This window comes from Sceloporus occidentalis, unplaced genomic scaffold, assembly GCF_023333645.1.
Source record: "Sceloporus occidentalis isolate IW3139 unplaced genomic scaffold, rSceOcc1.0.p SCAF_13, whole genome shotgun sequence".
NCBI lineage: Eukaryota > Metazoa > Chordata > Lepidosauria > Squamata > Phrynosomatidae > Sceloporus > Sceloporus occidentalis.
Genome location: NW_028316993.1, coordinates 3,594,103 through 3,615,902, shown reverse-complemented (window position 1 = coordinate 3,615,902; position 21,800 = coordinate 3,594,103). Strand labels below are relative to the sequence as shown.

At 45.0% G+C, this 21,800-nt stretch overlaps 1 protein-coding gene across 3 annotated transcripts in view; it reads right to left on the bottom strand.

Annotated features, from left to right (window-relative positions):
• HIF3A (hypoxia inducible factor 3 subunit alpha) overlaps window positions 1–21,800 on the bottom strand; it is a 45,868-nt gene that overhangs the window by 13,233 nt on the left and 10,835 nt on the right. For 2 of the 3 annotated variants that reach the window (XM_089478880.1, XM_089478881.1), the window contains exons 2-8: window positions 10,272–10,462; window positions 7,996–8,141; window positions 6,254–6,338; window positions 5,508–5,617; window positions 4,543–4,757; window positions 2,699–2,805; window positions 368–515 (exon numbers count right to left, since the gene is read on the bottom strand). In XM_089478880.1, coding sequence (XP_089335006.1) covers window positions 368–515; window positions 2,699–2,805; window positions 4,543–4,757; window positions 5,508–5,617; window positions 6,254–6,338; window positions 7,996–8,141; window positions 10,272–10,462 — 1,002 coding nt within the window. Of the gene's footprint in view, window positions 1–367; window positions 516–2,698; window positions 2,806–4,542; window positions 4,758–5,507; window positions 5,618–6,253; window positions 6,339–7,995; window positions 8,142–10,271; window positions 10,463–13,938; window positions 14,229–21,800 lie in introns of those variants that run through there. The other variant, XM_089478879.1, reaches the window with a different exon arrangement.

Sequence of the window (21,800 nt, the reverse complement as noted above, 5' to 3'; positions counted from 1 at the left end):
TGGGAGAATCCATGCTATATTATGCATTAAAGCTAGGGTGTGCAAAGGGGCTGTCATACTGCATGAGGCCCTCAAGGCTGTTTTTTGTACCCCTTAACCCTTCTAGATCCTCCAAAGGGCGAACTGCCCTTCTCTGCAAAGACATTTTGGAATTTGGTCTCTGCACAGCTATTACATCTCTCCTTGCTTTGACATCTTCAACAAAAAAAGGTATCTTGCACTAAAGAGGAAGAGGAATTGTCCTTGCATCTCCCAGACAACATGGGAAACTCAAATTTCCAAGCTCTGATCATTGCTACAAACCCCTATTCCCGGATTCTTCTTTTCTTTGTGCAGACAGACATACTATACCTTCCCAGAATCTTACCTTAAAATGAAGTGCACACAGACGATGCTTTCAGGCTGGGAGTTTTTGCTACTGGAGATGACCGTGGCTTGGGTCTGGGTCCACAGGTAGCCGCCGTTCCTGGCCAGAAAACGGTACTGCCCCGTCACGGCCTGCCCTTTGCTCAGCACTACCAATAGGAAGTGAAACACAGACAGTCTAGAACAGACAGACAAACGGATAAGCTGGGTGATGGGGAGGAGACCTGACGGCGGAACAGGATTCGCTCTCTTTCTCTCTGTGTTAAGAAACTAGCTCATAACCTACAACCTTTCCCCCATGAAAACCAGGACTTGTCTTGTCAAGCAACATCAGAATGTGGTCAAAATGGCAAAAAATATATTCATGAGGAAGAAGGCACAAGCTAGGAGAGGCTGCAACAGTTTACTTTTGCTTGAGCCTCCTAGGAAGTGCAAGATTCAATTTCCTTTACTCCTTTCCCCTTCGCTGAGTATTTTTGCGCTCTGAACTCAGTTTGCAGCAACTGAAGGACCAGAAATTGAGAAGCACTGCTTTAAAGCATGCCAATAAAAACGGGGAATGGGAATGTTCTGAAGAATATTAAGTTTGAAATTTTGGGGGAAATGCCTGGCCCGTTATAAAAGGAGCCAGTCTACAGCAACACACCAGAGCTACCTCCTTTAGTTTAACATATTGGCCAAGATCCTGTCTCAGCAGATATAGATACAATGATGGGTCTCACTCATCATGGCTATGGCTCCTGGTGTGACCTCCAAAAACCCATCTTTGAAACCAGGCAGCTGCACCAATATAGGAATTTCTGAGGTTCTGGACTGCAAAGGGTTTACCGAAGAAGCATCCAGACCCTGTGAGGTCATGTCACAGCAATTTGTCCCAAAGCGCCTTGCTGCCAGGAGGTGGTAGATGCTTTTTCACTCACTGCCCTATTCTTCAGTGCATCTAAGTTGTTGCTGCTCCTGGTTTCTAAGGTGAGTTTTGGGAGACACTTTCCCAATATTTATGGTAAAAATGAACCCCAGTATTTACAGTGTCCTACGTCTAGCTTACAACATTGTAAACACTGAATAGGTACCAGCCATAATTTGTTGGATCTTATTGTAGCTGATTTACCACAAGGATACACACTGGGCTCCTCCAAACTGCTCTAACTCAGAAGCCATTTTAGAGGAATGCTAGGAGCCACTATGTAAATAAGCTCTTTAAGCCAAAATCTGAGCAGAAGGTAGACTGAGATCTACCTCGATGGTATGCAAGAGATTAGCCGAGCATCCTAATTCCCAGCAGACTCCCAGCAGCTGCTAAAAGGTTTTCGGCCCCAAATTAGGTTGCTGAAACACAGAACTTTGGGAGGAAACCAGGAATAGATTTTTGGGCTTACAGATTCTGAACTCAGTTCTGGCATAGATCACAATTCCTGTGTTAAGCAAGTGTTCAGATAAACCATCTTCCTTTATTCTTAGCAAATGTCCATCCTCTGGGGACTACAGCTTGCATCTGGCTCTGGCTGGTGGACCTCAGGTTCTGGCCAAAATCATTAAGTAGATATTTCAAGATGAAAGCCTGCCCATCCCTGCTTAAACCTGTCTTTTGTTCAGAGGTGTGTATTATTGTAAATTTCATTGCTTATGTGAGAGCCACCGTGGCATAGTGGCATGAGTGTTGGCGTAGGGCTCTAGAGGCCAGAGTTCGAATTGCCACTCAGCTATGGAAACCCACTGGGTGACCTTGCGGAAGTCATATTCTCTCGGCTTCAGAGGAAGGCAACAACAAACCCCCTCTGGATGAATGTTTCCAAGAAAAAAGAAGGTTCGTCTCAGGGTTGCCCAAAGTCAGAAACACCTTGGAGGCACACAACGACAATAAAAAATGCTTATCTATCCAAATTCAGCACCCTGAATCCTCTCACCTCCGTGCCGTTACACAAATCCTATTAACATGCTCCTATTGATTTTGCATTATTTACTCCCTTTTTACTGATGATGGCAACAGGACTAAAGCAGAGTAATCAATCCCCAGATATTTCTGGCTTCTGAAATTTGCTCCCATGCCTCCCACATATCCTCAAGCTTATCTGAGCCATCACAAGGACTAACAGAAATGAAAACCAAGCAGTCACACCATTAATTTCAATCCCTGCTAACCACATTCGGTACTCTGCTGAGGCTGCTACCGAGGAAACAGGGGAAATTGTCTCCTCCCTTCCCCACTTACCCACCCTTTCTTTTCCTTTTCTTTTTCGGCTTCAGGAAATTATTATTTCAAGATCAGGATCTCATCCCTCAAAAACCTGGGGGAGGAAAGGAGGCATGGCTTTGGGTAGGTATGACTTACGGGTGTTTATGCTCTTGCTGACAGAATCCGAATCCAGGGCGTGGATGTACTCGTACATGGAGCAGCCAAGCAAGTCTTCAGGGGTGTATCCAGCCACTTCGGCGATCCTGCCCAGAGAGAAGGGAACAAGAGACAGCCAGAAATGAGACAGTAATGCAGATCTCCCACGGGCGAGGCTGTTATTCCAGCCTGCATATACATTTAGAACAGCCGGTACAGCCTTGTAGCCAGGCATGTAGCCCCTGAAGCTCCTTTCAAGACCCTTGACTTCTCAAGACTCCTCAAACACTTCTTTTCCCATATCTGCCAACATCCCAATTTGGCAGGGATAGTGGCAATTAATTCTCTGTCATCCCACTTTTTAGCTGCTTTCAAAATGTCCAAGTTTCATTCTCCCACTCTCCCTCTTTGTCTTCAGCTTACTTCAGTTGCTGCACACTGAGTTCCAAGAGCAAAAGTAGTTTGTACTCGGTTAAACTCAGCAAGCGGGAAGCAAAGAAGAGGGAGAAATCTTGCATTTAGTCTTCGTTGTTGTTGTGTGCCTTCAAGTCGTTTCCGACTGATGGTGACCCTAAGGAGAACCTATGATGGGGTTTTGTTGGCAAATCTGTTCAGAGAGGGTTTCTCTTTGCTTTTGCCTTCTTCTGAGCTGAGAGAGGGTGACTTGGACAAGGTTACCCAGGGTTTCCCTAGTTGAACAGGGATATGAACCTTGGTCTGCAAAGTCATAGTCCAATATTCAAACCCATTACATTACACTAGCTCTGTTAGCCCTAGGCTCAGGCAAAAGCAAACTGCTGTTGCTTCTCTTAGTTTATGTGTTCTTCCTCATTAATAACTTTAATTAATTAGTAACATTAATAACATCTCAACTATACTCTGATATTATTTGGCCACATATGTCCCAGTTTTCATATGTGAAATCTTGGAGGGTATGTTCATCTGGCCTTCAGGAGAGGCAATTCACCTCTTAAATAGGTTGCAGGTACTCCTTGCACTGATACACAAGTAATATGATGACCCTATAGAGAACCTATGATGCAGTTTTGTTGGCAAGCACTGTGTTGTGTGCTATCAATGTATTATGTTTTATTTCTGGTTTAGCTATGTGTTTTTAATTTATGTTTTAATATTAACAATATTTAATTATTTTTAAACTTTTTAACCAATGTTTTTACATCTGTCTTTTTAAATTATTGTAACTTGCCTTGTATCCCATTGGAGGGAAAGGCAAGATATAAATCCTTGAAATAAAACATCCAAATACACACATGCTTCTGGCACTTGGGTTCTTTTTATGTTTTGGCAATCCATGCAGCTTCAGGAGCAGAAAACTGGTCTCTGGACCTGCTGCAGTTGCCCAACCCTGATTTACAGATACTGACACATCTATAAATAGGCTAAACACATGCAGTGGGCAGCATACACTCTAGCATTCTCTTCACACAGTGGCCATCTAGTTGCCTCTGGGAAGACTGCCAGCAGGACATGAGTGCGAATCCATTCTGCATTCCTCATCAGCTCACATGCAGAGACAAACTACATCATTAAAAAAGGCAATGTAGAGCCAACCTGACTAGTAGCTGATGTAAATCTTCACTAATTCTCTTCTCAAAAGAAGTAACAAGTAACGTTACACGTTTTCCTCTAGCTGCAAGGAAGTCTTCAAAAAGTGCACCGTTTACGAACACTATTTGTAATTCAGGATTTATCACGTGCAAATTCAAACACAGTCAAACAATATTTTCTGCACAGGAAGCAGCATTTTCTGTGCAGAAAATAGTAAGTTAAATTTTAAAAATACAATTTAAAAAATATTCCAGTTGTTGTCATCTTCTGCTTACCTGTCATCACAGTAAGTGAATTTCATGTCCATAGTATGGCGGCTGAGGAAGGTGCCACTGTCCAGGGGTGTCTCAATGTTGGCAGGGTGTGGGATGGCCTCGCAGATCAGCACCAGGCAACGCAAAGGGGGTTCCACAAAGCCTCCCTCTGCCTCCTTCCCTGCAGCAGGCTTGGCAGGTGCATATGAGCGCATGTGCCCGGCACAATGCAGCACCTATGGGGACAGGAGAGGACAGCAACCAATAAACAGAAGCCGCTGCTGCACATGAAAGTATTTGCCCTGCCTGTTTTAAGATGAGCTCAAAAATATTACTTTCCTCCAGCAACCAAAACACCATAGCACCATCACTATATAGCAACGCCTTCTCTAACATTTCAAGGCTTTGAAGACTACCTTTGAGTAGCCAGACTAGGGCATGGATATCTAGGGCTAGTTCCTTATGTTGCTATTAACTGCCTTGGAGCCAACTTCGACATGGTGACCCTATAACTGAGATGCCTCTAAGCCCTTCTGTCCTCAGCTCAAGTCCTGCAGGCTCAGGGCCATGGCCTCCTTGATTGAATCTATCCAGCTATTATGTGCCTTCCCTCTCTTTCTGGCACTCGTCACCTTGCCAAGCATTATTCTCTTTTCCAGTGAGTCATGTCAAGTCTTCTCATTATGTGGCCAAAGTACAACAGCCTCCATTTGGCTTCCAGGGAGAGTTCAGTTCCTTATGATCCCTCTTTTTTTGAACCGTCGTGCCCCACCCAAAGTAAAATGCACACATGCTTACCCTCATGTTATATGCACATATGTCACTACCAGGAAGCTAGGGCAATTTCTACTGTACAGCCCTGCTGATATTACAGTCCAAACAGATATTTCTAAATATCTTCCCCACATCCTCATCTGTTCCCTCCTGGCTCTGTGATTCCCTGCTGCACCCCATACATCTCCATGCTCTCCCTTCTAGCCACTCACTTTCCAGGTGGCAGACTTGAGGTTGACGGTCCGTCCCCTGGTGGTCAGAGTGCTCTTCATGCGCACAGAGAAGCTGCGCTCCGTTTTCACTTCTTTCTTCTTTGAGAAACCTGGGAGATCAAATACCCATTAGTCCTTATTGGGCTACTGAGCATGCTCAGTCCCCATTAGGCTGGGGTTCCCCTATCATTTGTGTCCTCCACTACCATGACTTTTTCTACTTCTGCAAAAGCCAGGGTTTCTGCAAGTGAGCTAAGGCTCATCTCTCATTCATGCACTGGGCCATTTTTGGCTGCAAAAACATCAATGTGCAGAAAACAAATTTGCTGTTCGTATACATTCAAAGGAGCATGATGATGTCAGGATCAGGAAATGGTAGGTTTTTGTCAGAAAAAGAGTGGTTGTAAAGCAGGGTGGGCACACACAGAAGACCCTTCCCCACCAGCACAAATCACCTTCAATGTATTTCCTACAAAAATGTTTCCCCCATGTTTCTGGAAACTTCTACCATTGATAGTTTTTGCATTTTATTTTTAGGTGGGGAAAGGGTTGCTTTTTTTCACCACTTTCAGACCTAGCGTAGCCTGCAGCAGGGGACCAAGGCAAAAATTTGACCCCGAAACTTGCCAGCCATAACAGCTAAAGAAGGGGGAGTTTTACAGTCAGCTCTCCTGGACCCCAACCCAACCCCAATGGATGCACTGAGTATCCATTCAAGGAAAGGAGGCTGCACCCAGTTGTCCCACCTTGCCTGGGGCTTAGTACATCTTGCAACTCCTCCTGATCGCAGGGATGAATGAAGTCAAAGACGCTGTGACCAATGAGCTCCAGCTAGTGGAAAGAAAGAGGAAAGAGAATTAGGAACATTAGAAAGCGGGGGCGGGAGAAGCCTGGAGGCAGTGCACCCGTGCCTCTGCAAAGCAATGGATGAGCACAGCACCATATGCTCAAACACGTGCCCAGGAACGAGAATCTGCCAAGAGCGAGCAGATTGGCTTAGCTGCCCTGGCGCTCGCCAATCCGGAATCCCATCCACCCCTCCCTGCGTTCCCTTTCAGCCTCCCACGGATGTCATTAAGAACTTTGCAGCCAGAGCGCATAGTGGGAAGAATGCATTTTCTGCAGGCTTTTGACCCACACATATGAAAACGATTTCTCTCTTTCACCATCAGCCCCGGTTCTTCAAGGGTTTATGAAGAGGTGATTTAAGGAGATGCTTACAGCCGGTACATCTTGCAGCAAATGGTTCTAGCCGTTAGTATACGCACACAAAAAAGACCCCCCTCCCCAAACCACTTCAATTGTCATTTGCAACTGCCACGATTTCAACTTGTCTTTGGCAATAAAGAAACAAATTCATAACAATAAAAGTCATGATGCAAAGGGATCACGTAGCACATTTAAGGCTGACTGAAAGAAAAAAAGCCAGTAGCATGATCTTTCAAAGACGAACCTGCTTCCTTAGATGCGGGTTTGGAGTGGAGAATCCAGAGATAGACCTATACAAGCAGGTTGTGTGTGGGCATGTGTTTGATCACCTTTCATCATCCACAGGAATATGTTTTAGGGGGGGGGGGGGGGGAAGAGAATTAAAAAAAAAGAATGTTTTGTAAAATGTTATAAAACTGACCTACTTGAAGCAAATATAATATAATCCAATTGGGTTTAGGGGGAAAACATATTTAATAAAATCTTAAAAGTGAAAACCATGACTTTTATTCAAAGGCAGTCTTCCTCCTGCCTTTGTAAAACTGAACTTGTCACCTCATCTCCACACTCACAAGGCTTTGAATTTGAATTGACATTCTTGTACTACAAGATCCCTTTGCATCATGATGTTCATTATTATTATATTTATTCAATTGGGACTTTTTTCTTGAGCTCTGTCTTCCCAGAAAACTGATCACAAGGATACCATCACATTTTTAAATATGCTGGCAGAGCACTATAATCCATACAGAAATTACGCTGCCATTGGCAGAAAATTTGCATTTTCAAGACTCTTTTGAAATGGCCAGAGAAAAATGCCAGCAATGGATGCTATTCTGCAGGGCTGAAAGACAAGTGTTGTTGTTTTTAAAAACTTCCAAACCCCAAAAAATAGGGACAATGTAGGTCTTTGTTTCCGGAATGAAAAGTTGCACAAGCCATTTTAAAGGATATACGGAGCAATTCTGCAGGAAATACAGCAGCATAAAGAGCCACTGTTTCTCATTCTAGATTGTGATGTACAGTATATGGATGTTTCAGAAGGCAAGATAGTGGCCACATTCATCCTTGCATCACGAGACTGAGTTTCAGTAAAGCATAATTGAGTGCTTTTTCGTCTTATCTCCTCCTTCAGCATGGTTATGAAGTGACCAGAAGTTTCAATTAGCTTCCATTTTAGATTAACCACAGTTTAGTACATCCTCCGAACCCTAAACTATAATTCAGCTTCACCCGCACGGTTGCCTCCTTGTGCCATCTCAGATTGCAACTGTCTCACCTGACTGAGCCCCAGGTGTTTGTTAACATTCTCAGAAAGGTAGATCATGTCCCCTTCCTCGGTCAGGACCATGAGGAAGCCATCCAAGGCCTTCAGGTAATAAGCATCCACCTGTTCCTCTGCTTCCACCTCGTCCCTCCATTCTCCTGTTTTAAACAGACAGCAGAACAGAATTGCTTCGGGGCATGGATAGTTCAAATAAGCCATCGCTCAGAGACACAACACCTAGTTCTAAATAAGCCTGTAAGCTGCCTTGGATCCTGTCCCGGGTAAAAGGTAGAGTATAAATTCAATGCATAAATTGAATTTATCAAATGACTAGATCTCAGAGATGTAGTATTTTAAATTCCTCTTCATCTGGGAAAGGCAGTGCCAGAATCCTAAGACTGCTTTAAGCTGGACTACATACCTCTCTGCTTCCCAAGGACTGTGGAAAGAATCCATTTTCTGCTCTGAGAATACAGACCTTCATTTTCAAGGTTTTTACATCCCACCCATGAGGACCAGAAAGCTGCTTTAAATGAAGAACATATCAATTTTATTTATTTTATTTATATCCAAGGGGCCAAGACTTTCAGCCTGACAGATTTAACACCAGCTATCCTGAAAGTCAACCAGCAGACAAGCAGACGTCTTGCAGGTTTATCTCCATCTCAAATGATATATGCCAGCACTGCCTTTTCTACATGAAGAGGAATTTAAAATACTACCCCGCTGAGATCTAGTCATCTGATAAAAGCAAAAAGGCTCTATTTCAAGGTCCAAATACTTAAGGCAGGGGAATTAAGGGCAAGGTGATTAGTCTATATATACATCTGGATGCTTGCAAAGGTCTAATCTGCACTGCAGAAACAATGCAATTTGAAACTGTTTTAACTGCCATAGCGCCATGCTATGGAATTCTGGGTTTTGTCATTTTGTGAGATATTTAGCTTTCTCTGTCAGAAAGTTCTGGTGCTACAACAAACTACAGATCCCAAGGTTCCATACAACGGAGCCATGGTCATTAAAATGGTGTCAAACTGCATTATTTCTGCAGTGCAGATTAGAACAAAGACTTATGAGTTGTGGGACCTGCTACAGATAGTGAAGATCAACTTTCTATGGTTCAGATTCAAGCATTTGATGTATTCTGGGTACACAAAGATTCTTGGGTTGTCCATTTCCACTTACTGGAATATTCCTGGAGGGCAGGCAGTTGGGAGAAGGATGAGAGCACAGGACCAGACTGCTGGGGATCTCATCCTGCGGCCAATTCCAAAACTCAGGACTAGAGATAACTCCAGTTTAGATTACTGATATTCAAATCCTGCAGTTAGAACTGTCCCCTGCATTCATAAGTTTCAGTACTTATGTCTAGAAACCTGCTTTTTGAGCTTTAAATGAAGTCAAAGATTCTCTGGGTCACAGAGTCGCTGGCTGGTTAATGTAGTAGCCATTCTTCCATTGGCATCAGCAGGCAGGCACTCCTGATCATCTGCCAATGCCTATCCATTAAGCCGCACCCTGCAGCAGTCATTTGCTGATACAGTCAAGTCTGCCAGTGGGGTGGAAAGGAGAAAAGGCTGCTATGAGCTGCTTAGCCAAAAGAAAGTCCTAAATTCCAGAAGCCAGCATCCAGGGGCTAGTAAGCAACCACCATGTTCTTTTTCCCTGCCTTCCCATCTGGTGCATCAGGGGCTATAGGTAGGCTAACACCTCTTGCCACAACTTAGGTATAGGGCAAGACTGGGCACTTGCTGAGATTCGACACCACACCTTCCCCATTATCCAGCCCCCTCGAGTCTCCTGTCTATCTATTTCAAAATTGGAAATGACCAGAACAACCCTTCTAGCTTTTTTTTTTTTTTTTTTTTTTGGGGGGGGGGGGGGGAAGAAGTTCATTTCACATCTCCAAAGGTTCATGGACCATTGTATCTGCTGGAAGTTCCTGGGCACATAACTATCCATTTTTAGGGTGATACTGGGGAGCTTGAGATGGGCCATGCAATTCCAACCCTTTGTGTAAGGTAAAGATGAGCAAAGGTACCCCAAAATGCCTTTTAGGGAAATGGGTGCATTTTCACCATTTTTTGGAGCCCCATCGGCCATTCTAGGCCCAGGAAAGGGCTTTTTTTTAAACCAGAAGAAAACTGGAAGTGAATTCTGGTCACTTCCTATTGTGAGAAAATCCTCTCCTGAGACTAAAAAGGCTTAAGGGGACCCTAAAAACATGACAGGAATGCATTCACCCCCGAGGAAGGGAAGAAAAGGGAGAAAAAAATGGTTGCACTCACCAGAGTTCAACATCTTGTGCATCCTCAGGTAGCTGATGGTCAGGCGCATGATGGATGCCTTGTCTAAGTGGGCACTTACCCCCCGGGCAAAGGGCAAAGTGTGTGCCAGCTGGTAAAACACCTCCGTCTCTTTGCTGCGCCGGCATCGTGCTGCATCTCGCGATTTCTCCTTCCGGATTTCTGTGGTAGACCTATGGGAAGGAGAGGGAGAACATGAAACGCCAAGCTCTCATTCAGTGCCCTCTGCAGAGGACCCCAGGCTATGCCATCATTATGACAAAGGCCTCCTAGTATGGCATAATGGTAAATCAGGTTAGCATCTATGGGTCGTGGGATCTGTAGTTTGATGAAGTGCTTAGAATTCTGAAGTGGAGACCTGTAGCCCATTCACACTATAGAAATGCAGTCGTCCCTCTGTGTCCACGGATTCTTTACCCATGGATTCAAGCATCTACAGCCTGAAAATATTCAAAAAATATAAAATCCCAAAAGCAAACCTGGATTTTGCCATTTTATATAAGGTGGTGACAACCTGGATTATTTCTGCAATATGGAGGCAACTTGGCTTTCCCAAGTTGTTTGCACTACATATTCAGTTCTAGGATACTGGATTCTGGAGATGCTGAAAAATATTGGCAGATTCTGAAAATTATCTGCTGCTTTTGAAAGCCTGTAATGTGTTTATCTCCCTTGAAGGCAAGGAAGACTCAGAATAAAGCTTCAACCGGCTACAAAAACATGTTTCTTGGGTCTGGTTGTTTAGGCATCATGGAACACCTTTAATTCTGCACTCACAAACACTCCTGCAAAAAGGTGTCATTTTGATACCTTGCAATACATAGGAATTCTATCCCAAATTAAGGCATTCAGTCCAGGTTTTCTTGTTTTCTCCTTGAATGTGGGTTAACATGCCGCAAAACCAGACCAAGGTTACTTCACTGGACTACAGTGAAGGGCACATGCCAGCTGGGTAATACTGGGCATTTTAGCCAAGAATACCCTCCTCCTATCTATGCTCCACACACACGCCATAAGGAATTTCCAGAGAAATTGTTATTAATGATATGCCCATTATACATTCATGTCTATACACAGAAACTCACACCTACACATGCTTTGACAACAGTCTTTGTGAGCTTGAAATGGAGCCATGGGATGCTCAGGGGTGTAGCTACAGGGAGACGACAAAATACGGGCAATAAGGGATAATAATTCGTCTCCAAATTTCTAGCATAGCAAAGGGTGAGATATTGAAAATCGTTCACATCTAGAATTCCTCTGTTTGTTGCATTCACCATTCCCTTGGTCATTCATGCCACCTGCTCCTTTTCTTTAGAGGCCAAAACTCTGTTTCTAAATGTGCAACTGAAGTTTGGAAATTACTGCAATGCTAGAAATGTAGGGACTGAAGGAGTATTTCATGGGGAAGGTCAGAATTATAATTTGGGGTGCAATGCCCTCATTCCTCCCTCCCCGTCACAACACCCCTGGGCTGCCTCCTTCATAGGTAAAACCCACAAACAGCCCACTCTCAAGTCTGCCATAAGGAAGGCAGCTTCTTGGGACTGGGGAAAGATTGGGTGTCTGTAAAACAGATGTCTGTCCATCTTCCTTTTGGGGAAAACATCTCTTTCTGGGATTTCCCCATCAAGGTGGGAGTGTGGCAAAATGGGCACACAAATTGGAAAGCAGTCTGGCAAAAGCACTGGAAAACAGGAGGCGCCCACATACACACACATGCACTGCAGATGAAAAATAGGGACATTATATTATTATGACTCAGAATCTCAAGAGTGCACAAATAACACTTGTATCAGTATAGTACTGCCTAAACCAAGACCCACTCCATGCAGCTCGAAATCAGGAGAAGACAAAGTATAGCCTGGCTGGAGAGTAGAGAGTCGCATATAGTCCCTTAAAGATGTTTTTATGGCCCTGGACACCTCCAGAATCCCGTTGTTGTTATGTACCTTCAAATCATTTTGGACTTATGGCAACCCTAAAGCGAACCTATCATGGGGTTTTCTTCCAAGTTTGTTCCGAGGGGTTTTGCCAATGTCGTCTTATGGGGCTGAGAGAGTGTGACTTGCCCAAGGTCACCAGTGGGTTTCCATGCCTGAGCCAGGATTCAAACCCTGGTCTCCAGAGTCGTAGTCCAATGCTCAAACCGTTACAGTGACTCTACCATGCTGGCTCTCCTCCAGAATCCCTAGACCAACTTTTTTCTAGCCAAAAAAAGGAGAGGCAGAATAACTGCTCCTGGAAGCCTTCCAGGAACAATAATTTACCTTAGAAATAGGTCACAAAGTCTTCCAGCATTGTTTTGCACCGAACAAAAATACTCATTTTTTGAGAACCCACTTTATTCATATATTCCAACGTCCAGCAACTTTGGGGTTGTGTGTTTAATTTTGGGCAGTCTGTGTGGCCCCTGGAGAACCCCAGAGACATTAAAGTGACTCTTGGACCTGCCACAGTTATCCTTTCATACTACACCATTATAACACTAGGATTCCACTTTAACTGCCATGACAATATTCTATGGAATCCTGGGATCTGTAGTTTTGTAAAACATTAGAGCATCGCACTATCAGCATCAAACTATGACTCTGGAGACCAGGGTTTGAATCTCCAGTCAGCCATGAAACCCACTGGGTGACTCTGGGCAAGTCACATTCTCTCAGCTTCAGAGGATGGCAATAGCAAACCCTTATCTGAAGAAAACAAATTGCCAAGAAAACCCTGTGATAGGTGCGCTTTAGGGTCGCCATAATCGGAAACGACCTATAGCACCATCTTGCCATCGCTTGCAGGCACCGTTAGAGAAATGAAACAAATGCTCTGCAGAGATAAAGCCCTTGCACAGCTCCATAGGTTTCCCACAAACACATTGCCGCCCCCACTCTCTAGGAAACAGTACAAAATGTCTTTGCTGCAGTTGGCTCCAGCAGAAATCCTACAAAATCAAGAAACTTCTCCATCTCATACAATACGAAAGGAAGAAATGATCCTATAAAGTGTCACGTCCCTATATTCCTGGAACTAGCCTTATTTATTATTTTTTACATTTTAAGCGGCCCCCATCTTTCTGCAATATTTACACAGAGACAGAGAGAGATGGGAAAAGGATGAGAGAGAGATGGGGAAACTAGGCTGGGAGATAGAATGCGGTATTATATTAGTATTAGTATTATTAGTATTATTCTATATCCCACTCTTTTCCCTAAACTGGGAAACAGAGTGGCTTACAAAGCATTCAAAGCCACTAATTCCCTTTTACCCATTTTTAAAGAACAAAACTTTCTAGCCTTTAAGACCCTTAAGACAAGTTTTAAAGGTTTTAGTTACCCTTTGGGGGAAAAGAAAGCAAAAGCTGCTGGCACACTGCAGAATCAATGCACAGCAACCTCCTCGGAAGGAGCCAAGGACCAAAATATGGAAGCCTTGAGGTTGCAGTGCTTTGCAGAACCCATCCAACCCTTACATATGAAGCCGCCAGAGCCTACAAGAAAGACAAAGAAATCTGCAAGCATTGAAGCATGGAAGAACACCGCAATTTCCAGAAGATCCCATCCCAGACCTTTCAGCCAAGAATTCCCAACGCCTACCTAGATCCAAGCAGATGCTCAAATGCCTTCACAACCCAAAAAGCATGCCCAGACCTCACCTGTACCACCTCCTCCTGGCCCTCAGCCGCTTCCGGCGCCGCCGCATAGCCGGCGCCTGGCTCTCTGTTCACTCCCAGAGCCTGAATAAACTGGACTCTGAGCTCCACCAGTCCTCCCAGAGCCTCTTTCCACCATCCCTCCCTTCCTGGTCCCATTATGGGTACAGGCTGTTCCATTCCTGTCCCTTGGCACCCTGCCCATCACTCTAGGGCTCCAGGGTTGCAGAGAACAGGCTGTGTTTTGCCACAAGGTATAACGGGTGTCTTATCTGCTGCTCTTCATTTACTCCCAGGCCGAGGGTTCACCAAGAAGGCATGGCCACCGTCCAGGTGGACCACAGGGTCACCAGACAAGACATGGTGGCTAGCAGCGAGGAGGAGGATCTTCAGGCGTCACCACGTGCATGCAAGAAGCGCATATGCGCAGAGGCGTGAGCGTAACTGTAAATAATCAGTGACACACACATACACACCAAGATGCTGGCTAGCTGAACCAGAGGCAATTCTGATGCAACCCCTCCTGAGACAAACACGTGTGGGAAAATGTCAGAAATACAAATATCCCCTGCAGAATTTGCACGGAAGAATGGCAGTCAGGCAGAAAGGAGATGAAAATAACCAAAGGCTGTTGCCACACTACAGAATTAATGCAGTATGACATCGATTTAACTGCCATGGCTCCATCCTATGGGATCTGTAGTGTGTTCTGGCTCCAGAGCTCTCTAACAGAGAAGGGTAACTATCTCACAGAACTACAGATCTCAGAGTTCTGTAGCACTGAGCCATGGCACTTAAAGAAGCATCCAACTGCATTAATTCTGCAGTGTAGATTCAGCCTACGTTTGTCAATTATTTACATATATTCCTATTCTTTCTGCTGTTGTTGTTGTTGTTGTTGTTGCTATGTGCCACTAAGTCACAACTCATAGAGACCCTAAGGCGGTGAACCTATCAAGGGGTATTATTGGGAAGTTTCTTCAGAGAAGGGTTGCCACTGCCATCCTCTGAGGCTGAGAGAGTGTGATGTGCTCAAGGTCACCCAATGAGTTTCCATGGCTGAACTGGGATGCAAACCTTAGTCTGCAGAGTCACAGTCCAATGTTCAAACTATTACACAGCTATTACAAGTCAATATGAATGAGGAGAAAAGGCTTTCCAAATCACACAGGGACAATTCATAGGTGGACAAAAGAGAGAGGTGCTGCGTGTTGCTATTTGCATCCCTCCCACGTGGCTCCTATTTTTGGGATGCTGTTCCTGAGAAAGTTTGCAGCAGACACAGCCCTGCTGAATCCTAGCAGGGTTGCTGTTTCTGTTCATTCTGCTGCACCGCGCGACAACACAACTCGATAACAGCAGACTACGCAAAAGGACACGTGCAGCACCAAAGTCTTCTGCCCAGATCAAGCATCTCTGACGTCAGTTTCCTTCCTCCACTGAGAATATCTCGGCTCCACACATGCGGCATCGGCGACTTTGCAAAGACACACAAACCACCCACCCATCCCCTTTATTAGCACAAAACTGGAAAGATGTGGCAGAGGTGGGGAAGAAGCAACGGTTTTATTGCTTTTTATCTTAGGGTTTATTATGTGTTTTTAATTGTGTTTTCTATTTTAATATGCTGTACTTCATCTTGATGAGAGCCAGCATGGTGTAGTGGTTTGAATGTTGGGCTATGACTCTGGAGACCCCTGAGAGAGTGTGACTTGCCAAAGGCCACCCAGTGGGTTTTCATAGCAAAGCTGGTCTCCCAGTGTCCTAGTCCAATACTCAAACCATTACACCACACTGGCTCTCATATGTTCACCTTAGGGTCATACAACAACAACAACATAGGCAAATATTCCAAAATCCATAAAAAAATCTAAAATCAAAACCACTTGTGGTTGCAAGCATTTCAAAGATGGAAGACTCCATCTGCATTTCTCCCACGCACCCAGATTCCCCCTGCCATTACAGTCAGCCCTACATATCCACTGACTTTTTTTTATCATGGGTTTGAAAATATTTTTATAACGTATACGTTCCAAAAAGGAAGATCTGATTTTGCGGTTTTATATAAGGGATACCGTTTCACTACGCCACTGCATTTAATGGGACTTGAGCAGCCATGGATTTTGTTATCCATGGCTGGTCCTGGAACCAAATCCCAGCGAATACCAAGGCCCCACTGTATTTTGTAAACGTCAGCCTTTAGGGCAGTACTATACACCACTCAGCAGTGCAGATCCAGGTCCCTTCTCCTCCAGTGCCCGGCACTCTGAGCTTTCCACGCCTTGATCATGCAGATCAAAACCCCTTAACCACTGGAGAGAGTGTGTGTGTGTTGTGTGTGAGTGTGAGTGTGTGGCCTCTTTCCCCCTCCCAAGGAGGAATCCTGTTGCACGTGCTCTTGGCAGTGCCTTTGGCTGTTCCGTCCATGTCCGTCCAGGACACTGTGTACTGTAGACAGGGACCGATGCCAAGTACTCATCGCTGGAGGAGGGAGGAGAAAGGGTGGGTGGAAAGAAAGGTACTACTGCTAAGAAAGGGAGGAAGGAGAGACCTCCAGCTACTAGACCTACCCTTCTACAAACCTTTGGCATCACCTTTCAAAAGAAAGGGGTGCAACCCTTCATGGATTTTGGAGACGCATCTACATTCCTCTCCCCCGTCCCAAGAAATAATTTTACTGAATTGCCAAGAAGGAGGCATGTCTCCCACTTTATTCCTCCCACTGCTTCTGCAGTTGATTCCTCTACCGTTCCTACCAAATCTGGGATTCCTCTGCTTTTTTTGGCGGGGGGGAATATTATTTGGAAGGGGTTAGTCCTTATGCTCAATTCCAGAGCATTCCTTCATCCAGTTCTATAGTGTCAACACCAGAACTGAGCCAGCAACCGCCTTTGGTTTGCAGCAAGAGAGAAGGATAGGAGAGCATATGGAGGGCAATTTTGCTGTATGTGTGTGTGTCCCCACATCTTCCACCCCAAACACTCAAGCTGAACCAGGAGTGTCTACAAAGCCAACCCCATTCTGTTTCCCGTTCTTCACACCCACACAAGGGCCTCTTCCCTCTGGGTTGGGTGGGAACGCAATGTTCCTGGCAAAGCGCCGGGCTCCCCACCCCATAGCTTTACATCTGTAGAGTATATTTCTTGTGTACATAAAGGAGGGGCAATGAACCACCTTTTACCTGAACCAACTCGGGAAGGTGGCGCTGAACACACAACACCCCTGGGTGCACTTTAGAGCCACCAGCTAGGATTTTAACCTTTAGATGCCAAGTGCCGTTTGCATTTGCAAAACCCCTTTCCACTCTCAGCATCACCGTCAGGCTGACTGTTGGATCCATTATACAGACTGAGGCCAATGGAATAAGGACTTGCTCAGGGTCATTCAACAAGGTTTATAAAAAATGCAGTTGGCCTTTCATAGCCTTGGGTTTTTTAATCCATGGATTCAACCATCCACGCCTTGAAAATATTTTTTAAAACATGTAAATTCCAAAAAGTAAACCTTGATTTTTTTCATTTTATGTAAGGTACAACTTTTTATTATGCCAAGGTATATCATGGGACTTGAGCAGCCATAGATTTTGCTATCCATGAGGGTTTCTGGAACCAAACTGAAGCAGATACCAAGGGCCCAAAACGCCTGCCACCAACTAGCCACAAATAGCAAATCCCTTGAAGGAGTATATTGACAGTTCCTTCATATGGACTAGTAATGGCTTAGCACTGCCACTTAGCACTGTGTTTATCTGCAGTTAGCAAAGCCAGCTCTACAAAGCAGCATTTCTCAGGCCCCAAGACTGGCACATTGCCCTGCTATTCTTGATTTGCATGGTGTGCCTATGAAGAGGCAGCAGGATAAAGGTTGGCATGCTTTGTACTGGTTCAAATGAAGAAGTGAGAATGTTGAGGGGATCCTTCCATGAGACACATGCAACCCAGTCCTGGAATTAGTATTGAAAATTGGGGTGATTAAGAATGGCTAGTTAATCTCATCTGATTCTGGAAGCTAAGCAGGGTTAGCCCTGCTTAGTGCTTGGATGCAAGACCACCAACAAACAGCAGGTGCAATAGGCTCTATTTCAGAGGAAGGAACTGGCAGAACCACCTCTGAGGATTTCTTGCCTAAGAAAACCCTATGAAATGTATGGTGTCACCGTAAGTCGATAGATGACTTGAAGGCACACACACAAGGCACCAGATCCTGTTTGATCTCCTGTTCTGCACATGTTGACTGGCAATTATAACAAATATATTTAGAAATGATGAGTGCATGAAAGCAGTGGGCAGTTGTTCTTCTGGAATAACTCACCCAGAACAGAAGAAAATATGGCTTTGTTTATGGATTAGTGACTCTCTAGTCCAATACTATAAACTGATACAAGGAAGGAAGGTGCAGCATTAAATTGCTCCAATAGAAAGGTTTCCCTCTCCAACTATGCTCTCATAATAATCCTCACCTTTCACATTTATACATAACCAACAGTCAACATTCATGTTACACTTACGTGTACCAATACACTGAGTATTTTGGGAAATTAGCAGTGTGGAGTGTAGTTGCCTCTTGCTGCCAATACAATCACTGTGTAGACAGAGAGACAGAACTGTGTGTTTTACTTGTGTTGGCCGATGACCAAAATGAAATCTGATTGATAGACAGACGGATATGACAGATAAAAGAAGTTACTCATATACCGGGATTCCTTGTTGAGAGCCAAATACAGCTACTCTTGGTGCTGAGCAGGAGCACAAATTCCCTACCCCTGATTTTACAATAAAATGCACCTTCCACAATGTGGGGAGGTGATGCACCTAGGTGAGCATATCCTCCAACTGTCCTGACGTTGGCAAGTCACACTCTCTCAGCTTCAGAGGATGGCAATGGCCAAGAAAACCCTATGATCGGGTCATCTTAGGGTTTCCATAAGTTGGAAAGGATATGAAGGCGTGCAACAACAAAAGATTTGCAACCCGTTGGGGACTGTCCTCACCCTACTGGAGTAGAGAGCTCCAGATTCCCAAGGCAGACTGGGAAAGGCCAGAGCACCTCTCTGGCATTCCTGGGGAGGGAGCAAGGATGCTAAATGCAGCTTTTCCTTGGCAGATTTCCATGGTTCCCTGGCTGAGCCAGCAGAGAAAGCCAAGAACATACATAGCGTGTGAATAAACAGAGAGAGCCGGAACAGAACCTCCTCACAGCCAAGCCAGAACCGGAGCCAGAGACGTTCCTCGCAAGCAGCGCCAAGGTTACGGCGCCCATGCTCCCAGACTCACCCAGTGCCCTACAAAATGCAACCGACGGAAGAGTGGACCCAGGAATCCTGGCTTTCTGCTATGTGCCGCTCTCTCATGTGAGGCATCAGAGTTCAAGAACATCCATCCCTGTAAAAACCCACAAAACATCCACCACACACATACACACACACACACACACACACACACACACTCTCCTTGGTTCTGATTCCGAATCCTGACACAGTCTCCTCCCACGGTATTTTACCACTAGGCTGCAAAGCCATTCCAAAGCTGAGAAAATAACACAGATGTCCGGATTCCTCCATCTTTCCAAATCTCCCTTTGGCAGGAAATCAAGAGTGCCTTTCAACACACACACACACACACACACACACACACACACTTTCTGTCACACTTCTTAGTCCATCTCTTTCCTCTGCGCAAAAAAAAGCTACTTTGAGTTTCTGCAGAAGAGAGGTTGCAAAGAGGTGGTTTCTTATCCGCACGCTTTGTAAAGCTCCTTAGGTGACCTTATTATAGGACAGTTATGGGGATAATGAGAAAGACTTTGTATAGCACAATAAACTCCCTGAAGGAAAGGTGGAATAAAAATATAATAAACAATTAGTTTTCTGAAGTTGCCTTAAATGACACAGAACAATTTGTGGACTCTCGCGATGTCTGGCACATCTGTGTCACCCAAACTTAAAAAGGGTTGGGGTTTAATCTGGGGTTTAAAGTCCTATTCAATGTGATATTTTACTGTCTTATCTATTTATTGTTTTTGTATTATGACTGTACTTTTTTGTGACATACACAGCATGCAGCATTTTGTGAGGAAAATTCACTCCTGTGCCTAATGTTTGTTCGTGGGAGTAGGACTGCTAAACTGAGAACTAAAGTGGGCTCCTGTACTTTAAATGGTTGTGTTGTTGCGTGCCTTCAAGTCTTTTCTAACTTACAGCAACCCAGGATGTTCTGGGGCCGAGAGTATGTGACTCATCCAAGGTTGGCCAGTGGGTTTGTCTGTGTGAGCAGGGAATCAAACCCTGGTTTTCAGAGTCATGGTCCAATGATCAAACCACCCCATGGTTGCATTTAGTGGAAGGAGCCACAGACAGATTGCATTTAGTGACATCCTGTTCAGTTAGAAAACCTGAGGCGCATGGCAAGGCCTGGATCTGGAGGCCACTACCTTGCACCCTCAGGGTACCATGCATCGCCACATATGTTGGGCCAGAGCATTTGAGGTCAAGGCAGGCCTCAGCTCGAAGCAAATGCTGCCGAAGGAGCCTTGGGGTCTCTCTCTTGTGGCCTTGGCGAGGCCAAGCTCCATGCTCGCCTTGCAAAGCAGCATCAGCCTCAGCAGCCGCCCTTCCCAGCCGCCGGCCCCCACTTTCCTTTGGAAGGCAGCCCAGAGGCCCCATGCTCAGGCCAGGCCTACGTGAGAGGAGCGACGGGAGGGGGCCCTGGATAGGCCCAGAGCAGCCAACCAGCGGCCGGCCTTTTTCCTGTTTGCCTGCTAATTTCAGCTGGGAACACTGCAATGCCATTGGGTGCCGGGTCTACAATGCGCAATGCTCGGCCCGTGGCCAAATGGGCCGGCCTTGGCAAGATTGCCAAGCTGCCATGGGGTTGTGGGTCGAAGGGACCGGCCAGAGTGGAAATGAGGGAGAAAAAGAGCCCCACGGAAGAAGGAACAGCCAAGTGGGAGAAACGCACAGAGGGGGAAATGTGCTGCGTTTGGAAAGCCACAGTCAGTGGAAAAAAATAAACCGCATTTTTGTCTCTCAGGGATCACTCCAGGTCTCCTTATGATGCTCAAAGTGCAAACCAGAGTGCCTACCACTTTTTTGGAAAATCATAAGCATGTGCAAGGTGGCCAGATGTCCTAACCACAAAAGAGGACAAGTTACCACAAAATGTTGAGCACTTGAGAAAAATGTAGGATATTACAAAGGCCATGGTGGAAATGAGGGAGAAAGGGAGCCCCAAACATTAAGAAAAGCCAAGTGGGATAAACGCATAGAAGGATAATGTGCCACATTTGAAAAGCCCAAGTCAGTGGCAAAAATAAATCTAATTTTCACCTCTCAGAAATTGCTCCAATTCTCCTCACAATGATCAAAATGCAAACCAGAGTATGGATCACTTTTTTTGGGGGGGATGGAAAACCATAAGCATGTGCAAGGCGACCAAATGTGATAACCGCAAAGGAGGACAAGTTGCTGTAAAATGTAGGGCATTCAATAAAAATGTAGGTCATTACAATACAAAAGCTAAACACACTGACATGAATGTAAATTCATGCTTCTTAGTCATGCTCAAAAGGGAGGAAGTTTTGAAATCTCTTCTGGACAGAAGGCCGAAATGGAGGACATGTCCTGGAAACGGGGGATGTCTGGTTCACCCTGGTTCCATGCAGCTGCTTTTATATTTTGGATTTTTATTTGTTAATTATTTAGTTTATTTATAGGCCACCTTTCTCCCAGGATGGGACTCAAGGCAGCTTTTATGATGACATTTTTATTGAAAGCTCTCTCATAGAGGCCTCCATTGTTGTCTTTCAATATAACAGAGGTGTGCATTCAGCCTGCCATATTTAGGGTAAAATACACACATACATGCACT